The 14893-nt window shown below is 38.3% G+C and overlaps 1 protein-coding gene across 4 annotated transcripts in view; it reads left to right on the top strand.

Moving 5' to 3' along the window:
• Positions 1–14893, top strand: part of SBF2 (SET binding factor 2) — a 234227-nt gene that overhangs the window by 176525 nt on the left and 42809 nt on the right. For all 4 annotated transcript variants that reach the window (XM_041464626.1, XM_041464628.1, XM_041464627.1 and 1 more), the window contains exons 18-24: positions 7889–8059; positions 8936–9192; positions 10424–10596; positions 10855–10928; positions 11300–11495; positions 12169–12296; positions 14495–14670. In XM_041464626.1, coding sequence (XP_041320560.1) covers positions 7889–8059; positions 8936–9192; positions 10424–10596; positions 10855–10928; positions 11300–11495; positions 12169–12296; positions 14495–14670 — 1175 coding nt within the window. The remainder of the gene's footprint in view (positions 1–7888; positions 8060–8935; positions 9193–10423; positions 10597–10854; positions 10929–11299; positions 11496–12168; positions 12297–14494; positions 14671–14893) is intronic.

The following is a 14893-nucleotide window of genomic DNA, read 5'->3' as shown; positions in this document are numbered from 1 at the left end:
TGTGCACTTTGCCTCTGAATGGGCACATAATACATGCCTGTAGAATACATTTTATGTCTTTGCAGTACAGAATATCTCACTTCCAAAACTATTTTTAGGTGGGGGAAAAAGAAATTAAACAAGAAAGTATAATACAACAGGTTAGCATGGAGAGACTAAGGGAAGAATGTTTTTAACACGTGTCTTTACAAGGAATTTAGGAAATCAATTAATGAGGTAACTTTACTCTGTTGAAGAAGCTGGCTTTCCGAGAATGGTAACATAATGGAAAACATAGTTTAGCAATCTCTAGTTCCTTTCCTTAGTGGTTTGTGGGAGGAAGTATTTGGTTGGGAAGAGAAAACAGGAAATTTCCCCCAATTAAAATGGACGTAATGATAAATTTTGTAGTAAATTTGTGTTACTGAGGAACTGACTCACTATTGCATAGAATACGGAAAAATATTTCTGTTGCATTTCCTCTATATTGGATCACATAATTTGTAACTGATTTCCCTTTAGCTTGTTTTCTAGAAATGATACATAACTCTGGCTTAAGAATTTTAATTTCGCTGTTGCCCATCTCTTTACGTTGTTCCTTCTAGGGCGGGATTACAGTGTTACAGAAATTCTGATTCACTTAGAATTTTCACCATGAAAGAATTTCTGGTGGCTTAATTAAAATCTAGTAAAGCTTGTGAGCTTAATGCGAAGGAATGTAAATGAAGTAACAGAGTCCCCCATGCGTTTTCCATATGTGTAAGTTCGGCTTTGCCTCCTCATCACCACGTCCTTATCCCAGTAGAACGGAACTTTCTGCATGAAAGCACAATTTCCTTCATTGAGTTCCGTTTCATTGTAGCATTATTATCTGATTTGAGCAGCGTTATTTTATGTTTCCATGAGAGAGCAAGTGCTTACAGATGGTAAGGGAGGGAAATGGCTGATACATTTGTGAGTATTGCCTGCTTCTTTGTGAATGTCTCAGTTGCCATCCTAGATAGCTCATTAACAATTTAAACTGAGTGTGACCAAAGAATTGAGATGTCACAAACGCTTTTCTTCCTTACCCAGCCAAGTGATTTAAGCCCATAATTGGGGTTCATATCTCCTATTCTTGTTTTCATCCATATCCCTGCATTTTTTTCCATTTGCTGCTTCTCTACCTTCATGACAATACCTACAGTTGGAATTCTTGTTAGGATGCTCTTCTTGACTTCCTCTGATTGATCACAGCTCTCTGAACTTGTGAATACCACATCAGCTCATTGTCATGAGTTCATAACACGGTGCCAGTAAGAATTCACAGGGCAGGTGTGTGGCTTCCCTCTTCCTCCTGCACTGCAAGTGCCAAAACTCACCTTAGGCAGAACTGTTCTGACAATATCCTGCTCTGTAAGGCACTTCCATTCAGCACCTCCACAATAATTTTCTTTGTTGGTCAAACTGGATTTTGTTTGATCTCTCAAATGGCTTAGCTCAGAGTGCAAGTTCAGTTTTCCTTACTTTCAGAATTCTTCATAATGTTGTGGTTGCTGATTTTTGCCCATCCTCTTTCTTTCACCTGAACCATGTAGTATATGTATAAAATTTGTATTGCCAAGATGAGATCTACTAGTGTTAAAATGTTACGAATTTGCAATTTATATTCTGTATTGTACCATTACATCTTTCAAATTTGCTCATCCTGTTCTTGAGGACTGTTGTTTTGATAGTTTCTTCAGATAAGGAAATGCTGCATATTGAGAGAAATTCAGAAATAATTTGACCAGTGAAGACAGAGAAAGCTCCCATAGAAGAAGGGAAATAGTAATTAAAGAATGAAGTGACAGAAGAACTTAAAGTAGTTATTTTACTACCCCCTTGGGGGATTACTTAGATGTTCTGTTTAGCCAGGCTTTAAGTTACCTATCAGATCACCAATAATTCTAAGTGCCATTATTTGAATATAGATAAAAGCCGTGAACTTGTGAGATTTACAGGGTTTATTTATTTCTGAGCACAGACCTGGATAACGACTTTGTTGCTGTGGGTTATTTTTGTGGGTAGAGCCAATGCCACCGTTCCAGGGCACTCACAGGTGCACACTCATGGCTGAACCACCTGATTCAAAGGGATTCAGTGATGTTTTAGATTTTCAAAATAACTGTGTCAAAGCTTGAAAAACTCTTCAGGTGGATTCAACACTTCAACTGAGAATTTGTAAAATCTGTATCTTAACTAATGGATTTAACCCACCAAAACTTCATTGTGATGTATAGAGAGAGAAAAATCAAACTATTTTCTTATCTACTTTGTGGAGTTTAACCTTCTTTAGAACTGTGAAGTTCTGGTATGAAAATGTCTTTCTCTCTTTTTTGTGGGGTCTGAACATACGTCGTTCTAGCTGATTTTAGTTTCCTTTCTTTCTTTGTATAACAGAACTATTTAAATCTCTTTTTATCTCTTTGGAGAAGAAGTATGTTATTATGTGTATTATTTAATTTTACAGAGAACTGTGTATTAGCATCTATCCATCTTGATAAATCTGTGTAGAAATCTGAGGTATTGTACATGGCTTTAAGTAATGTCTAGTAAATTGCACATGACCTTCAGGAATCTAGGATTAGAGATCATGAGTAATTAGATGTTTAAATGACTTTTGCCAGAAAATGTATACAGTAAATAAACCTCCATCCAGAATTACATCCCATTTTTGCAAAATTCTAGAATTCTATTGCCCTCTGCTGGTTTAGTGTACCTGGCTGTGATTTGGTAGCGCTGAATTATGAGTAAATTTACCTTCCTTTTATTTTTCATGGTAAAATAATAGTAGATAAACAATGTAATGGACCACTTTACTGCTCATTTTATTTTAAAATAGAAGTCAATCTTGAGTCTGGCTTGGTGGCAGGAAAGGGGACAAATTGTTTTCTTTTTTATTGCCAAGATTTTCAGGTTGGAGAAGAAGATAATTTTAATATTTCACCATTTTTTTCTAAAGCAGTAAAATAGAAATCAACAGAAGCTTTGCAGTTCTTCCTTCATGCTTTTATGACATTTCCTCACATTTGTGTGCATAATATGTGTGGGTATAGTTTTATATTTTAGACCAAATAGGAAAGCCATCCATTGAATTGAATTTTTTGACCGATGTTGTCCGTGCAGCACACAGTCAGATTCGAAAACATATTCATATACAATTATCCCTGTTGGAGTATGTGTGTGTAATGGCTTTAAAGTGAAAGAGGGTAGATTTAGAATAAATCATAAGAATAAATTGTTAATTGCAAGGGTGATGAGAAGTGAGGGAAGGTTGTCCAGAGAAGCTGTGGATGCCCCATCCCTGGGAGTGTCCAGGGCCAGGTTGGATGGGGCTCGGAGGCACCTGGGATGGTGGAAGTGTCCCTCTCTTGGCAGGGGTGTTGGAGCTGGATGATCTTCAAGGTCAGTCAGTGAGGTTGATCCTGGGGGACGGGACAGCTTTGGAAGTTTTTTGGGTTTAGCAGGATCTGTGTGGGCGCAGCATGGATGTGCCTGCAGCGCTGGCTGGTAGAATGGCTGGTACATGCAGAGTTTGGTTTGCATCACTTGGGCAGGGGTGGCTGCACTAACTGGTACCTGCTCCTGGTGTGCTGCAGGTGCTGCCTGACTGGATGTTTGTCTAAGCAGGGACAGGGACAGGGAGCAGCTCTTTAAGTTAGCAGTGCCACTGTGTCCTGATGATCTCTAAGCCTACAGATTCCAGGGATAACTGTAACCAGCAGAGGAGAGGAGGAGCTTTGGCATGCAAAGGTGCTGCAGTAGCTTCCTCAGAGGGGTCAGATGATGACCCACAGCCAGTGATGCCTCGAGGAGCTGAGGAGGAGGCTGCTCCTTGCCTTCAGCAGCATCCTCCTTCTCACTTGTTCTGCTTCATTTTCTCAGCAAATATATCCTAACCAATAACTCAGGCTGTCAGTTGGAGACAGAAATACGCTTTATTTCTGTAGTAAACTGGATTTCTCTAAAAAACTAACACTAAAACTAACACTAAAGGTGTACTGTTGAGTTTACCCCTTCATTTCCATAACTGAGAGACATGCAGCAAAATCCTGTGAGGAAAGAGCAGTTAGGTGTATTCGTACTTGGGACTTTATTCTTTTTGGTTTGAAAATCCCTTTTCAACTTCACAATCAATAGTTGATCCTCTGCTTTGCTATAATAATCTTCCTTCTTTAAGCTTTTGTGGTGTAAAGGGTAGTAACTGCTGTGTGACCAGCACAACACATGCTTTTCTTTATCAGAAACAAGCAGTCTAGATAATTTAGTGTTACAGAGACATTCTTTGAGGGCCTGGACCCCACAGCAAGTTTGGGAGTCTTGGAACTGGTGCATATTTCTTACTGAGTTGCAAATATCATTTTCACAATCAGGAGTTTCCAGTGTAGGGAAACAGGGAAAAATTCCAGGCAGGTGTTATCCAGTACCTCTCAGTAAGGTGGAAATAATGGCAAGATAATTCCTGAATTCAGGAAGTTGCCTGTATAGTCTTACATAGCAAGTCCCAAACCTACCTTGTTTTCTCACAAACTGAGTATGTAATTAATTATTTTGATAGGGGTAAGGTTTGTTTCATACAGAATTTGGGAAGGGAGCGTTTGGGTGTTCTTAAGTTTCATTAATCCGTTTAAAGGACTCAGTGTCCTTTGCAGAAGTTAACTGATTTTCTGTTGGTTGTTACAATTTACACCTCAATGCTCTTTCTGTCATACTGACAGCTTTGGAATAAGGACTTCATCCGTTCAGAACTATTTTTATTATTTTCTTCTGGGGTCTCTTTTAAGCTGTCAGTCCCTAAATCCTCCCTTATAAGTAGGAAATTCTTTTGCTGCCTCCTGCATTCAATTCTGTCTGGCAGGAATGAGTTACTGGGACAGAGAGAGAGCACAAATATCAGTGTAGTTTAGCTGTCCTGGGTGAAGATATGTTTTATATATGTAGTATTTCATGATGGAAAACACCAAACTACTGTTCTGCTTAAACTGGAGAAATTCTGAGCAAATTCTTTTGAGTGCAGCAGTGAACACTGGGGCTCTTTTGATGTGTTAGGTGAGTTTCCATTGTAGGGAAATGGGCTGACTAAGCACTCTCAGCATAGAGAATATAGACACTGCAAACTTCATGGAATGCTTATGTTTGTCCCAAGAGTATTTTTAGTCCATGGGTTGAGGCTGCACAGGAACAGCAGTGTGCTTCTTGAGGTTGGTATTGTTACTGTTTTTTTTACAAACAAAGTAACCCAAACAAGCAGAGAATCCAAAGTGATTTTGCCCACAATAACTGGCAGAGCCAGGAACTGCAAGTCCTGATTTTGATGCTGTGCTCTGGCCACTATCAGGTTTTGCCATTTGTTTCAACACATGCGGGTGATGAGAAGTATAATATTTATGATCACTGAGCTTTTTTTGATGTGTTTTCTTTCATGCTTTTGTAAACAAACTTTTTTATTTGGTCTAGGAGTTATTGTCAGTGTTGATTTATGTTGTTATATATGAACATAAATCTCCATTGTTTAAAAATTATGTTTTGTACACGGCTGTTCATGATTTTAAATTACGAGCATAGGAAGAGCATCTAAAAGCCCCTCAGCTTTCCTGTCATGTTTGTCCCCATGTGAAAATAATTTATCTCATTTTTATTTCTTTAGACCCACTTTTAGGAGCTTAAACTTCCTTTTGAGTTTGTGTCAAAGATCGCCCCTTTTCTACCCAGTTTACCCAATTACCTGGTGTGGGTTGAGTTGTCAAAGGCAACTGAAGATGCTGATAGCCAACTCACTCCTTTTTGTGCATTTACTGCACAAACTGACATGAGTTAACCCTACCAACTAGCTAGGCTTGAACAGACTTTTTTTCCTTTCTCTTTGGTTTTCCTTCCCCTTTTTCTTTTCTTTTCTGTCCTTTCCCCTTTTTCTTTCCCCCTCTTCTTGACATTCATACTCCCTTTCTGCAGACCTTTTGTGACTGGGAATTCAGGCCCAGTGGAAAAACAAATAATAACTCAAAGTCATTATATGGCTTTAGCACTAACCTTTGCTTTCAAGCTATGTTGTCCATATTTTTATTCCATGATTTACCCATCATCCCTGTTCCTCTGTAACACAGGTTTTGTGCATCTGGATTTTGAGGTAGGTCAATGATTGGGCCAGATCAATCTGTGGGCCCTGTGGTGTGTCTTGTGTATGATTAGGTTTTTTCAAGGGAATGTCGAGCAGTTCCTACAAAGATGAGTAGGACACTGTGCTGACCTTTTCTGGGATTTAGCAGCTGGATCAGGCATGGGAGATCAGTTATCATTTCCTGTCATCTGCCATAAGCTGCACCACAATTGAAACTTGGGCATCTGTTAAGCAAACCAGATATCTGCTCTCTCAGTCTGCATTAAATAAACAAAGTCACATTGAACATTATTTGAGTAGATATAGATTTCTTAACAGGTTACCAAGAAATTCCAATGAAATTCTGCATGATAAAATCAGAATTATACTGCTCACTTTTAGATGGCTAAGCATGAGAAGGCACTTCAGTGGGGTAAATTCTCTTAGCATATCACACAGAATTTCCTCAGCTATAGAATTTTCAAGAACCTTTGATAGGGAATAAGTACATGGCACATGATCAGGACTTTCAGTTCATGCTGTACTTGGAGGAGCCCAGTGAGGAAAACACAGTTTGAAGAATTGCAAAACCGGAAATCTGTAAACCAGACTGCAACATTTTTGGTTGTAATTTCCTACCCTTCCACTTGAATGCCCAAGTGCCAGCTGGGGAAATATTGTAAGTACTGGCTGTTCTGTGCAATTCTACAATTACAAATATTAAATGGAGTAGTATTTATGCTCTCCAGGAAAGTGCTTCAGAACATAACCACTGCAGTAAAATCTAAGTTCCAGATACTGTGTGTTTCAGGTGATGGGTAGTATTGTGAGTGATAGAGATTAGATGAGGCGCCCAGTAATGTACTTCATTCTTCAGGTCTGCTGCAGAAATAAGCACAAATTTAGATTACCTGCTTCTTTGCTACATGCAGTATACAACATTGCTTTGTGGCTTTATTTTTTCCAAAAGTAAGAACATATGGTGAAGGATTTAATTCTTCATTATTTGGGTCATTGAAATAAATTTCCTTCCTTTGTATGTGGTTATGAAGAATATTAAACAATTCCCTGGGAGACTAGTGCAACCTAAATAAATAGATGTACTTGAAAAAAATGGTTCATTCATAATGACTAATGCTGTAACAATTCTGGGTTTGTTTGAGACTTTACAGTGATCCAGACCCTTGTGACTTCAAAGAACATACCCAAATTAGCACTCTTTCAGGAACTGGATTGTGGTCATTCAGTTCAGTAAATAACACTGAAGATAACGATTTATCTAATCTTCTGCTGTTGCAACAAATGCTATTTATTGGAAGGACTCAGCTGACACTTACTGTTACTTTAATTTTCATTACTACGGCTCTAAATAAAATGAGAAATAATTTTCATCTGTTTGAATACTGATTTCTATGTTGTACACCTAGGTTATTGAAAATACTGTGGTTTGTTGGCAAGGAAGATGTTTTATATTACATATGTGTACTGTACTGTTATCACAGAATTCTTACCTCAATTCTCATTTTTCTACTCTGAATCAAGAAGACCATGCCTGGCACTGGCATTAGACTTGTATACAACCTCCCTGTGTGTTAATTTCTTGAATGGCACAAAACTGGAGATCATTTCTCTAGCCTATATTGCAGTACAAAAGTTGATATATTTCATATTTCAGTCTGTACTACTAATCATATATATACACATATGTGTGTGTCAGTTCTGAAGTCATAGCCTTTAAAAGAAATTGAATAATAGGACTGATTTGTCAACTTTGCATATTTTTGCTTTCAGAAATTAGCACCTGGGGTTAGTCAGTTTGCTTACACCTGTGTACAAGATCATCCTATCTGGACTAACCAGCAGTTTTGGGAAACAACCTTCTATAGCAACGTGCAAAATCAAGTTCGCTCCCTCTACCTTACAGCCAAAGATGACAGCCATGCAGTGCAGTTGAAACAAAAGGTAGAGGACTCTATTAAAATATTAAAGTAATATTTTTATTCACATATTAATTGTCTCCTGGGTTACAGAGAGTTAAGTTATGGCTTTTCCAATTTTATGTGTTTTTCTTTCATTTTCTCCTGTATTACACAGTATACAATAACATGAGAAATAATAGAAATTTACACTTACCTGCAAAGCATTATAATTTAATGTTAGCTCAACTTAGTGTGGAAAAAGCTTTTGCAAGATGCCTAGTCATTCATTAATTTAACATCAGGATTTAGGTCACTAATATCAGCTGCCAGATTCCTTTATTCTACTTTGACTGTGTGCCATCTACCTAGTTTGCTTTAAGCTAATGCTAGAATTGGACTCCAACATACAAAAACATGAATGTTTCAGCTGGTCTGGAAGCTATTTATATACAAGCTTCCCTCACCTGAACATCCTAGGAATTTGGAGGATATTGCCAGCATCGAGCCATGAGCTGCGTGTTATTTCTCAATCTGATTTATGCTTGTTCTTATTTGAGCTAAATGGATAAGCTGAGGAGAACAGCTGTGTTAAAATCAGTTAAAATCACCTCTCCAAAGAAACATGGAAGAGTGGATGGCATAAAAAAGACCTTAAAAGTAATGATGTTATTTAGATCTGCCCACGTTGTGCTGCTGGTGCATTTCAGTAAACTGCTCTCAAAGCTCAGTTCCCATAATCATAACTCTCCTGTTAAGGGTAATTATTTGCTCTTTATTTTTAAATGAATATATAATTTAAATATCTGAAGAAATTTAATTAGCAATTTAACAAATAAAGCTTTGGCCAAGCATTGTTTTTTTCAGTTGTAGCTTTCTCTTTTCTTCTATGTCTTTATATTTCTTTCTCTGTGTCTTCTAGGACAAACCTCCTGCAGACCAGGAGAAGACAGCAATGGACCTGGCTGCTGAGCAGCTGAGGTTATGGCCAACCCTTAATAAACAGACACAGCAGGAGCTGGTCCAGAATGAGGAAAGCACAGTTTTCAGCCAGGCCATTCATTTTGCCAACCTCATGGTCTACCTGCTGGTACCACTGGATACAAGTAAGAACAAGCTGCTGAGGACATCAGCCACTGGGGACTGGGAGAGTGGAAGCAACAGCATTGTCACAAACAGGTGGGTACCCAAGGCCAGGGCTCATCCAGCAGGATGGGCCACAGCTTGCACAATGGCTGTGCTCTAAATACCAGATTGTTTCAGCATCTTCACTTCCTTTCAAGTTCAGTTGTTGAGTAGAAATCTAACATGATTCCTCCCAAATAGCAGAATTTTGTCTGGAGTGATTCCATTTAAAGAAACATTGTATTGTCCCAGTAAGAATTTTTAATCTTGTAATGCAGATGTTGAAGACAAACATGAGGTTTGGTGAGAAAGAAAACAGCAGCCCCAAACCCGCTCTGTTAGTTTTTATATAACTTGAAAAAAACACTGTATGAACCTAAAATCAAGAAAGCATTTGTATAGCATCTATAAAATCATCATTTCTGTGCAACAGCTGCAAAGGAGGAAAGGCAGTGAGGTCACAAAAAGCTAGAGGGCTAAACCACAAAGGCAAAGGTTAAATTACTAAGGAAGCAGTAGGAGTATAACACCAGTTCCATTCATTCCCTAGCATGCAAATCCAGGACATTTCATAACAAGCCTTCCTCCCTCTTTGTTTATTGTCTTCATTATCACCTCTCTGTACAAATTCTCACTTGATAAAATTATAGAACACTATGTGAGTACATTGGCACCAAGTAAAAGACTATCAGGATGAAGCTCCCCATGGAGTTAGTAATTTCTGCTGACTACACACCTCTAATCTCAGGCATTAGGATGTGCTCAGTAGACTGCTTGTGTTGTGCAATCTATGAATTTGGCCCCTAATGTTATTATGGGAGGCATTTTTAGGCATTCAAAGTACATCTCCCACTGACTTCTTGCTTATCTAATGCACAAAAAAATTTCCTTATGATCTTTTTAGCTTTTGATTGCTTTGCTCTGCAACCTAAATATACAATTAATTATTTTCTGTATATAACTGGATATTTGCTTGCCATGGGTTGCAAATACTTTACTTGACTTTATGAAGGGAAGACATAGAGCTCACTTCCAAAAAGCTGTTTTTTCTCTTCTGGGCCTATCTGCGCTGGACTCATGGAGAGAAAATTGTCCAATGTCATCATTCATGAAGTTTTGACAATGAAAGTTCAATGTGATTGTGGTACCACCATATGCTTTTAGCACAGTTTGCAAATTGCAGCTAGGAAAAACCCCCACAGCTTGTCAGTGTCTGTTCCAGTGTCACATGTGCATCACCAGCTGAATTGTTCATGCTTGTTACTGCTTTTATTTCTGCCTTTAGCATTGCAGGCAGTGTTGCAGAGAGTTATGACACTGAGAGTGGGTTTGAGGACTCAGAGAACAATGATGTTGCAAACGCAGTCGTGCGCTTCATCACCAGGTTTATTGACAAGGTTTGCACAGAAAGTGGGGTCACACAGGATCACATCAAGGGTCTGCACTGCATGATACCAGGTAGGAATTGTTACAAAGAGGTGCTTTATAGTCTTTTTTCTTTTCCTAATTAAACAAATGCATTTTCTAATTTGAGTTACCTTCAGATAAGTTAGAGTGTTAGATTTCTTTTCCAGACTGTAATTGCTGTTGAATGTCAGATAATTATTTCCTTGGTGCCAAAATTTGAGAATTTCAGAATTATCAGAGTTTTATTTTCAGGGCAGCTTTCTCTTTCCCATTGTGTGAGACTTCATTTATGGTGTTCCTGCTTTTCAGGCATTGTAGCAATGCACATAGAGACTCTGGAGGCTGTCCATCGTGAGAGTAGGAGGCTTCCACCAATACAGAAGGCAAGTGTTATGAAACATGTTTGTATTCTTCACAAGTATTAGAATCATTAAATCTAGTCATCTTTTTTTTTTCCTCTCATAATGTTATGAGGAAATATCAAAACGTTAAAAGAAAATTTCCACCAGTGATAAATAAAGTGCTTGGCTTTGGTCTCATGAAATATGAAACCAGTAGAGCCAGACTTCTGATCATAAACAAGCTGTTGCATGCCCACTGCTTTTTGTGACCCATTTCTCCTCCTTGAGTCCAAGCTCTATCTCCCTTATTTGGACTAAGTGTCATAATAATTTTGTTTTTAAGCTTTTAAAACCAAATATTATTACTAGCCTGAAGTATAACACTCATTTACACTTCCATTTATTTGCATCAGCCCAAAATTCTACGGCCAACTTTACTGCCAGGAGAAGAATTTGTTTGTGAAGGTCTCCGTGTGCTGCTGGATCCTGATGGCAGAGAGGAAGCCACAGGAGGACTGCTTGGAGGTCCTCATATCCTCCCTGCTGAAGGAGCTTTGTTCCTTACCACTTACAGAATTATATTTAAAGGCACTCCTCATGATCAACTGGGTAAGAAAATCCAAACAGTAACCAACAGGTAATTGTGGTCCTTCAGATAGGCAGGGTTTTGAGCTGGCCTGTCCACCTATTCAAGCATCACCATCATTAAACAGTTTTTTTTCAGACACTGGAAGCAAGTGAAAGGAAAAATATTCATGAGTTGGTGTTCTACCTAAAATTATTGCTTGGAAATAACAGTATTTTCTTAATATTTCAGCTCTTCTGAATGATATTTTTTCATAGTTTAACATGTGCTATTTCTAAGCAGATTGTCATTCAGAAGAATAAATGTATTGGGGAAAGTTCGTGGTCATATGTAAAGATATCAAAGTATATAATTTCTGTTTATAAGTTATATATTGCATTATGAAATATGAATAAACTTGAAATTGTTTCTTTGTTCCCTACCAACATAGGTTTTGGGGATGCATTTCCATTATGTAGACTCAGAAGGAAGGAGAATATTTTCCTAATCATCACGGCTGAAATAGAGTAGAAATTCAGAGTAGAAAATCAGCTTTAGGAATTTGCTAACTTTTCTGGTATTTTGCCTGAAATTAATCCTGTACCATCATGTTCATGTTACTTTGTACTTATTCACCCTTGTTTATTCCAGTGTGAGCAGAGGTTGTGTGTGCAGAGGTTGTGTGATCTGACAAGTGTCTGTGTGTTGTATCCTCAGTTGGGGAGCAGACCGTGATCCGGAGCTTTCCTATCGCCTCCATGACCAAGGAGAAGAAGATCAGTATCCAGAACCAGCTGCAGCAGAGCATGCAGGAAGGGCTGCAGATCAGTTCAGCCACATTTCAGGTAAAAGGAAGTTTTGTGAAAATTTATGTGGCTGCAGGCAGCTCAAAATATTTACAAGCAGCAGTTTGCCCTGGTGTTAGTGAGGAGTCTGGTTCTCTGCCCTGTAAGGTCAATAGACAAGGCAGAACTCATAGAAACCCTGGCATTTCTTGGCCCTCGTGGTATTTACAGAGGGTTGCTATTTTCACATTGGATTTCTTTAACTGCTTTCCTCACCTATTTTGGAACCAGAATAGGGCTGGTTTTGGTCCAGAATCCCTGCATGTAAGTAGAGGCCTGGGAATGCTAGTGAGAACCTGCTTCCTCTCTCCTCCAGCTACATGGAATCAATATGGAAAAGCTCTGAGTGTTGCTTTCTTCTCAAGGTTTGTCACTTCACCAGTTTTCTGTTAAAATCCAGACAGAAAGACTGGCAGAAAGTCATGGCATGTTGCACATGGAAGCTGCACTTCCAGGAATCTTTAGGATAGAACCAATGAGCTTCTGTATGACACACAGATCTTGGAATTTTCTGTAGGATCCCCATCAGTGTGTTCAACAAATGTATGTATGGCAGGGCAATTGATAGAGATGGACTGGTAAAAATTAGGAATCCTGAAGTCTTTCCTGAGTCTTCCTTCTTGGTTTGGATCTTAACTGTGGTCAAACCCTGAGAGATCAAAAGCTGCAAGCAAAGAATTCTGTATCATGGACTGAAAGTAGACTGCAGTGCTTAAGATATGAAATATTTTTCTGGGTTGACTGACTGCAGAAGCGTATTTTCATTGAGAACAATAACTTCAACGTTTGAAACCACAACAAAACAGCATTTTACTAATTCCTTACGATAATGAACATCATTTAGCTAATCATCCTTCAGTATGCTCTTCAAAAACAAAAAATTAGGAATGCAAATGAGTAAAACAAACAAAAAAAAGTTGTTCTTGTGGGCTTTTGAGAGGACTTCTATTTTCCAGAAGTCTTTTTAACAGAATACTTAGCATGCTTCAATGATGTGATAAATACAGACACAGCTCAGTGTTTTCAGAGCTGGATTCAGGTCAAACATCATCTTTGCTTTTGTTTAGCATAGTTTTGTATTAGGTTCTGAGAACAAAAACAAGCCACAAACAGTTTATTCCCTGTCCCCTATGTAACAGCCAGGGTTCAACACAGGATGAAATAGCCCCTCCCCTTTGTTTATTAATTATGATTTTCAGATGGGTTTGTGTGCAGCTATGCTGTTTGGTATCTTTAAAACTTCAGATCTGTGTAACCCCAAAAGACTGAAGAGCTCCTTTCAAGGAGGTCCTAGAACAACAGAGCCATTAGTCATTTGGAAAGTATTTACAAAACAAGTGAAATTGGAAAAGCAAGGATGAAATCCACCTCCTAGATGGCAAGCAAAGGAATTTAAAAGGTGTCTAGGTATGTGCTCAGAAATAGAGCTCTAGGATATTTCTTTGTTTGCTTTCTCCACATTCTTAGAGTTCTTCTGGGCCTTTTTATGGATTCCGTATTTTCTGTCTCTTATTTGTTTTCCCCGAATTGTTGACTTGCTTTCAGCAGAGGATGATTGGATGGGAGGTTTTTTTTTTCCCCAGAACCTTTCAAAAAAACATTTTTAGTCAAGTGAATGGATCAGTATTGAATAGCACAAGGTTATTTCCTTTTTAAGGAGCAGATTGCACTATCACCTTTTTGTTACTAGCAGTTTTCTATACTTTGCGAGGTGAGGCCAAAATCGGAACATCTTAGTAATAGAAACATAATGGTTGTGACATACGAATGCTGAAATTGCTGAGTCTTTGAAGTGCATTACCAACCTCAGTTCCCAGTGTAGGGGCAGAGCTGGCAGACTATTTCCCAGCTAAGCTGTCCCATGTGACCAGAATTTGAACTGCTGTAGATGTCTTAGTGCCAGCACTATGACTTGGATTTACCAAAATATTTTGTATTTGATCTTATGAGAATTCCAGATGCTGCCTAGTGAAGATACCTTAGTATTAGGACATAAATTTAAAATAGGAAATAAAAAATTCTTGAAACATATGAAAGCCTTCAAAATAAATGAGGCATATGTACATACATCTGTATTTTCTGAAGGGCATAATACCGTGAAAGTGTGGGAATTTTGCTGCTGTATTTTAGAATCTTTCAATTTCTGAAATTCTCAGATTGTTTTCCAGTTTCTAACATGTCATGTCTTTAATACACAGTTAATTAAAGTAGCATTTGATGAAGAAGTCAGTCCTGAAGTGGTGGAAATATTTAAGAAGCAGTTGATGAAGTTCCGTTACCCTCAGTCCATCTTCAGCACTTTTGCCTTTGCAGCTGGGCAAACAGCACCGCAGATAATTCTCCCAAAACAGAAAGAAAAGAACACTTCATTCCGGTACAACCTTTCTTCTTTTCTTTTCTTACTGATGTTCTTGTCTTGTATTGTCCAAATGCACTGAACAACCTGAAAGCTCTGCAAAAGTGGAGATCATGTCAAAATAAGTGATTGCTATTTTGCATCTCTTTGTATTTCCTGAGTAAGAGCTAGATTAGTAGGATACAGATGTTTATTTGGGATAGGAATTATATTATTTATCTACACTTCTGGCTGCAGTAGA

Source organism: Pyrgilauda ruficollis, unplaced genomic scaffold (assembly GCF_017590135.1).
Source record: "Pyrgilauda ruficollis isolate IOZ18807 unplaced genomic scaffold, ASM1759013v1 scaffold182, whole genome shotgun sequence".
Classification (NCBI taxonomy): Eukaryota; Metazoa; Chordata; class Aves; order Passeriformes; family Passeridae; genus Pyrgilauda; species Pyrgilauda ruficollis.
Note: the sequence above shows the minus strand (reverse complement) of the source record. Positions and strands in the feature narration are given on the sequence as shown.